Below are 7,299 nucleotides of genomic sequence, written 5' to 3' on the forward strand. Positions count from 1 at the left end.
TCTCTGGGCTGTGCCTTTAGGACCAGGGATTTCTGCTCTGGGGTGGGTCAGGACCAGATGGGCTATCTCTGGACCCCGAGCCAGCCAGCTCTAGCTGTGGCATCTGGCGGAGTCTGTTGGGTGGCCCAACTCCATCTCCCCTTGGAGATCCGTGAGAAGGAGGCCCCTTGGTGGAATGCACTTCTGAACCTTCCAGAAGGCATAGGAAGGGGAGTAGTGGGCTGAGGCCCACTGTAAGCTGTGGGAGCCCCAATGCTCAGAGATTGGGGCCTCGGCCTACTGGGCAGGCCCCTCCAGCTGGGGTGGGGCAGACGTGCAGGCCCCAGACAACATAGTACTAGAGCCTGCACCCCGAGTGGGCGTCAGGGCGGGAGGCCTGAGGGATCAGGGCAAAGGCCCAGGGCACGACCCATTGAGGAACCAAAAGGCTCTTTGTGGGAGAGGGCGAGGGTGGGGCAAGGAGGGGAGGGGAGAACTGGAAAGGTCAGCTGGGGCCTCACCGGTGGCCTGGTGGGGGCCCCAAGGGAACTTAGGGAGTGGCCGGACATAAGTGCTGTGTATAAAATTTTGGGGTGGGTTGGAAGGAGCTGGGTGCACCCCAGGGGCTCCAGCCCACTGTATTCTGGAGTGAAGGCTCTCCCAGTAGACTTCGCTTCACCCCTTTGACGTCCTTGGGTCTCTGACATCTCCCCAGCAGCAGGGGACTTCCATGGGTGCCCACCCACCAGTCACCCAGCACAGCTAGGCCATAGTTTGCTTCCCCCGCCAGTCACCAATGTCCCATTGACAAATCTTGCTTGTTCTATCTTCAAAACACATTCAGACTTCATCTCCTCTCCTGGCACTGCGATGCCCTGGTCCAAGCGACCCTCGTCTTCCACCTGGACACCGGCAGTCACTTCTCAGTTGGGCTTCCTGCTTCTGCCCTTGCCTCCCTCCTGTCTGGTCTCAGACACCCAGGGGGAGCCTATTAAAACCCAAGTCAGGTCACGTTGCTCTTCTGCTCGAAACCCTTGAATGGTCTCCCTCATTCAGGACGGAACCCGTACTTGACCTACAAGAGCCTAGGGCCTGGCTCCCTACAACTTACTGGACCCATCTCCCCACAATCCCCTGCTCTCCCAAAGGGGTGAAGTGTGGTTCTTCTTATGCCAGGTACACTGTCTAGAACCTTCTTTCCCACATATCCTCACGGCTCCCTCCCTTCCTCCTTTGAACCTTACTTCCATGAGGTCTTCCTCACTGGTAATCTATCCTTATTTTTCTTCATAGCCTTATATGCTTTATGTTTTACACATTTATTTCTACTGTCTTGCCTCCCCCACTATATTAGTTTCCTATGGCTGTGAGACGCCCTGGTGGCACAGTGGTTAAGAACTTGACTGCTCACCAAAGGTCAGCAGTTGGAATCCACCAGCCGCTCCTTGGAAACCCTATGGGGCAGTTCTACTCTGTCCTCTAGGGAGGCTATGAGTCGGAATCGACTCCACTGCCATGGGCCGGGTTATGGCCGCCGTAACAAATTACCACAAACTTGGTGGCTGGAGACAACAGAAATTTATTGTCCCACAGTTCTGGAGGCCAGAAGTCTGAAGTCACCATGTTGGCAGGCTTGTGCGCCCTCTGAAAGCTTGCAGGGTAGGATCCTTCTTGCATCTTCCAGCGTCTGGTGGCCCCAGGTGTTCCTTGGCTTCTGGCCCGCATCACTTCAGTCTGCTTCCGTCCTTACATGGCTCTCTGCCCTTTGCCCTCTGCTCTGCCTATGAGGGCACCAGTCACTGCAGTAGGACCCACCCTTACCTCAGGATCCTTAGCTGATTACTTCTGCGAAGACCCTCTTTCCAGATAAGGTCATACTCTGAGGTTCCCAGTGGACATGAATTCTGGGGGATACCAACCCACTACCCCCACTATACAGTGAGCCATAGAGGGTAGAGATTTTGGTCTGTTGGGGGAAGAACGTTCCAGGCAGAGGAAACGTGAAGGGAGCGTTTGGGGAAGGGGCTGAGGACGGTGATGGTGAGTTCCAGAAGGCACAGGGCTGGGTGGGAGAGGGGCTGCTCAGAGACCTCAGGGATGTGAGGCCGGGTAGGCTGTGGACGGGAAGGGCCTGTGGAGGGGTTGCTGGTGGGCAGAGAAAATGGGATTCGGCCTGAGCTGACTTGGAGGTGGGAATACAAGATGAGGGGAAGCAGCTGAGGTGGGGTGGTTGTGACATCATTCTCTTGGGAGAGGGGGACAGCAAGATGGCCAGGGAACTGAGGTGGCATTGTCCAGTGGGGCCGTGGGGCCACCTCTGGGATTTGTGTGTGGAGAGGGACACAGGCTGGTCAGCAGTGTGGGGCCTGGTGTGGGGCTGTGGTGCCCTCGGTGGCCCTGGCTGCCCCACAGGAGTGTGTGAGCCAGGCATGCAAGCAGTGAGGGGCAATGGCCTGGGCACCAGGCAGCACTGGGTGCTGGGCCTTCGGGTCGGGCTGCCAGCCTTCCCTTCCTCTTGGACAAGTCAGGCCCCCAAGCCAGGCTTCCCTCATGGCCCTCTCCACATGGGGCCACACAGGCAGGGGCTGTCTTGTCTTCCGGTAATCCTGCGTTTGCTGGCACCTGTGCAGGCGAGGCGCCAGGGAGCCTGTGATAGCAGGACAGACAGTACGGTGTGGGCGCACACAGCCTCGGAGCAGGGGCGGTCAGGCGGCACCACTGCGTCTGCTCGGAAAGGGCTCCGCTGGGGGAGGCCGTGGAGGCAGGAAGGTCGCAGGAGGGGTGGCGGGCCCTGCGGCAGCCTGGGTGGGAGTGGGTACTGCCTGGCCTGACCCCACCTTGTCCCTGCAGACCGGATCAACATCAAGAGGAAGGGCGCGTGGCCGTCCACCCTGCTGTCCGTGCAGAACGTCATCGACTGCGGTGACGCAGGCTCCTGCGAGGGTGGCAACGACCTGCTGGTGTGGGCCTACGCCCACACGCACGGCATCCCCGACGAGACCTGTAACAACTACCAGGCCAAGGACCAGGGTAGGTCCCCGGCCAGCCGTGCCCTCCCCGTGCGCAGCGTGCGGACAGTACAGGCAGGACCAGGTGGCTGGGCCCTGCCTCTGGGAGGCGGGGCGGGGTCGGGGCAGAGGAGCTGTGGAGCCCCCAGCCCCCGTGTCTCATAGTGTGCCACGACCTTCTGTCCCCATGGGGACGGGTGGAGACACCTGGACGCGGTGCCTGGACTCTGGCATGCTGGCATTTAGGTGGTGTCACGGGGCCTCTGACAGAGCTCGTAGGGTGCAGTGGCGTGAGAGGTGGCTGTTTGGAGCTGGGTGGAGAGCAGGCAGGTGCCCCAAAGCTGGAAGCCAGCAGTGCTGGAAGCAGCCTAGGCCTGGGCACCCAGGTGAGGTGGGCCAGGGGCAGGAAGGAGCAGCCCGCACTGGGCCGGACTGCTGTAGGGGGCATGTTCCTCTCAGGCTGCTGCTCTTAGAGACTAAAGGAAATGTTCTAGCCCCAAACCCCAAACCTGTAATTGGCAGGTCGAGGTCATGGGCCCTGTCAGACCTCCTTCACAGCCAGGGTGGAGACTGGGGAGGAGAGGAGAAAGCGCAGGAGCCCTGGGCGCCTGCCTCCCCAGCCCCCTCCCCGGCCTCCCCATCCATAAAGGGGTTTGCTCCCCGCTGTGCCCTTGGAGCTGACGCCGCAGCACACCCACGGAGGCCCCTGCCTTGCCTCCCAGGCCTTGCTGCCCAGCAGAAGGAATTTTCCCAGGCTGGTCGGGTGAGTCCCCGGAGCTGGGCCCGCCCTGCCCCACTCCACCCAAACCGGTCTAGTCCAGCCGAGGCCGGCCCCTCTGGTCCCCCCTCACGTGACAGAGCAGGTGGGACGCACGGGAGCCTGAGGGTTTGCAATAAGCAGACTCGTCTTTGTACTGGCAACATGGCCACCCACCCACCGCTTCCCATTGTGCTGGGAACCAGGCATCAGTGTCCAAGGGACAGTTAACCCAACAGTTTGGTCCTCAAGGAGGGTACTGTCCTGGAGGAGGGGGACAGGTGTGTGACTGTAACAGAAATGGTAGCGGGCGAGGCCCGAGCAGGGCGATGGGGGGCCGGGGGGCACACCGGCAGGGGTTGGGGGGCACCGGCGGGGGTTGGGGGGAGTCTCACAGCCTGACGCTTTTTTCCCCTTAATTCTTAATACTTCCTCAAACCAGAATAACAAAAGAGGCTTCTTTTTCAAACGCATTATCCTATTTATTCACCGACCAGCAATAGAATCACCTTATTATGTGCTAATAATTGGATGACGCTTAATCTTCAGCTATGAAGTGTTGTGAAAAGGTCTTTAAAGAACAAGAAAAAGGCTAACTCTTGAACGCCTACTACGTGCTAATTAGCGATTGTCTTCTTTTACCCAAGGCCCGGGAAGGGCCTTGTCGTAACTCCTTCGCAGCTGAAAGGGCAGCATTAGACAGGACCCGGTACCGAGATTGTTTCCGTTATCAGCTAGTGAACGGGAGGCTAAACTAGGCGGGGAGAGCGGCTTTGGGGGGGTTGGGGCCCTTGCTGAGTGGTAACGAGGAGACGGCGCCCACTGACCTTCCTCGCCCCTTCCCCCGCAGAGTGTGACAAATTTAACCAGTGTGGCACGTGCACGGAGTTCAAAGTGTGCCACGTCATCCAGAACTACACCCTCTGGAAGGTCGGCGACTACGGCTCCCTCTCTGGGCGGAAGAAAATGATGGCAGAAATCTACGCCAATGGCCCCATCAGGTAGGCACTGGGGGCCTGGCGGCCGGGGAGTGTCACCTGTGCTCCGCTCAGGCCAGGCTGGCTCACCACGCTCATCACACCGCTGCCACAGGACTTCGCCTCTCAGCTCTGCAGTTTTCTCGGAAGTAAAACTGAACTAATGATTCCGCCCCTCATAGGATTATTGTGAGTTTAAAAATACATCTGCATATACGCTACACCAAACCAAATCCAACCCGATGCCATCAAGTCGGTTCCGACTCATAGCGACCCTAGAGGGCAGAGTAGAACTGCCCCATAGGGTTTCCAAGGAGCGGCTGGTGCATTCGAACTGCCAACCTTCTGGTAACAGCTGAGCTCTTAACTACTACGCCACCAGGGCTCCTGTGTATATACATATATACATAAGTTAGGAGCCCTGGTGGCACAATGGTTAACAGTCGGCTGCTAACCGAAAGGTTGGCGATTTGAACCCACCCAGCAGCTCTGCAGGAGAAAAGACCTACCAATATGCTCCCATAAAGATCAACCCATTGCCTTCGAGTCAATTCCGACTCATAGCAACCCTACAGGTCAGAGTACTGCCTGATAGGGTTTCCGAGGCTGTAACCTTTACGGAAGCAGACTGCCGCATCTTTCTCCTGTGGAGTTGCTGGGGGGTTCGAGCCACTGACCTTCGGTTAGCAGCCAAGCCCTTAACCACTGCACCACCAGGCCTCCTCCATAAAGACTGTGGTCTAGGAAACCATATGGGGCAGTTCTGCTCTGTCACTTGGGGTTCCTAAGGGTCGGAAGGCCGGAACCGAGTCGATGGCACCTAGCAACAACATACACACACGTGGAAAAGGGCCCCAAGCAGCACCGAGCGCTGGGGAGATGTTCGGGGTATTGTTTCAGCAGCAGAGACGCTGAGCAAATAAAGGAACGAAGTTCCTCCAGAGTCATCTGGTTACCTGACCTGGATTTACAAGTGATAGAGTCAGATCACACCTAACAAGGGCCGGCTCTTTAACGCTGTACTTTCTGAACTGCTTGCTCTCAGCTGCGGGATCATGGCGACAGAAAGTATGGATAAATACTCTGGCGGCATCTACGCGGAATACAGCGAGGAGGCCTCCATAAACCACATCGTCTCGGTGGCTGGCTGGGGTGTCAGCAACGGGACCGAGTACTGGATTGTCCGCAACTCATGGGGTGAACCATGGGTAAGGTGTTTTCACTTTCTTAAGCGCGCACCTAGAGAGGGATTCTAGTCTCCCTTCGGGGGCTCCGCTGGCTTTGACGACTGCGGCACTGAGCATGGGGGTGTCTGCTCTAGCCGGGGGTCTCGGCCACGGCACTGCTTCGATACTCCCACTGGGGGGCTGTCCCGTGCACTGTAGGGTGTTGAACACCATCCCAGGCCTCTACTGCTGGGTGTCAGTAGTCCTCGTGCCCCGCCGCCACCTCACTCCCCACCATGACACCAGAAACGTTTACAGACTTTGCCGGATGTCCCCCTGGGGGGCAAAACGGCCCCTCAACGAGAACCACAGCTTTAGGGGTGTCTGTCTCGTTTATTCTTCTACAACCACTCATTCTTTTCCCTGTCACGTTATGTAGTTTTTTCAAAAAGCCTTCCGAGTTGGGTCAGACGCCCAGGGGAGGTAACTAGCTGTCAGAGCGGACTGTCTAAGCCCTGGCCTTAGCGGTTAACAGTGCTGGACAGACACGTGCACGGGGAGTGACCGACGTGGGAGATGTGCGTTAGGGGACTAGGAGTGGGGTGTCAACAGGTAGATAAGTCATCTCGTCTGAAAAAATCACCAGGTTTTGTCACATTAATTAGCTTTTGGCATCCAGGACCATGTACCCCTCCTGTTAAATATTAGCCAAGTGAAATATTTCACAGGTATTTCTGGCTTGGGGTCATGGGAAAGGTTGAAGGGGCAGCTGAGTAGGTGGTTCGGATCCGCGTGATGGAGGCAAACAGAAACATCCACCTATGTCAGGAGCGGAAGGGGGGTTTGGGGGGGTGGGGAGGTGACCGATGACCCCGCTGTTCCTCACAGGGCGAGAGAGGCTGGATGCGGATTGTCACCAGCACCTACAAAGGCGGGAAGGGTGACAGCTACAACCTTGCCGTGGAGAAGTCCTGCACTTTCGGGGACCCCATTGTTTAAGGCGGCTCTGGAAGAGCAGCTGGTTGAGGAACAGGATCATGAATTAACCGGGAAGGGGGGACCTACTGTGTGCACACCAGGTTGGGGCTGCCTGGTGTGAAGGAACTGGGGTGACAGAGTATCAGCCGTAATGACACTGAGTGAGGACAGCACCCGGCGGGGTGACAGAGCATCCCTGGGGGTCTCAAGCAGCAGGACTTAACCCCTGCAGAGGGTTAGAGGCCGCCCTGACGTGTGGACAGGCCCGCAGATGGCTCTGCATTTCCTCTCTGGCAGCTGTGGTCTCCAACATGGCATTTACATGGTAAAGTAATTCAGATTTGTCACCAGTTCTTCTGTCGCCTTGGAATCATTGGGGAGAGGGGTAGCAGTGATTTCTAATTGCCCAAGTGACGAATAAAATACAAGACCCC

General features: G+C 57.6%; 1 protein-coding gene across 1 annotated transcript in view; it reads left to right on the forward strand.

Moving 5' to 3' along the window:
- Positions 1–6,913, forward strand: part of CTSZ (cathepsin Z) — a 9,367-nt gene extending 2,454 nt beyond the window's left edge. The window contains exons 3-6 of the mRNA XM_004370202.2: positions 2,830–3,009; positions 4,595–4,745; positions 5,767–5,929; positions 6,776–6,913. Coding sequence (XP_004370259.1) covers positions 2,830–3,009; positions 4,595–4,745; positions 5,767–5,929; positions 6,776–6,886 — 605 coding nt within the window. The 3' untranslated portion in view covers positions 6,887–6,913. The remainder of the gene's footprint in view (positions 1–2,829; positions 3,010–4,594; positions 4,746–5,766; positions 5,930–6,775) is intronic.
- Positions 6,914–7,299: the final 386 nt, after the last annotated feature.

This window comes from Trichechus manatus, unplaced genomic scaffold (assembly GCF_000243295.1).
Source record: "Trichechus manatus latirostris isolate Lorelei unplaced genomic scaffold, TriManLat1.0 scaffold00008, whole genome shotgun sequence".
In the NCBI taxonomy this organism is placed as follows: domain Eukaryota; kingdom Metazoa; phylum Chordata; class Mammalia; order Sirenia; family Trichechidae; genus Trichechus; species Trichechus manatus.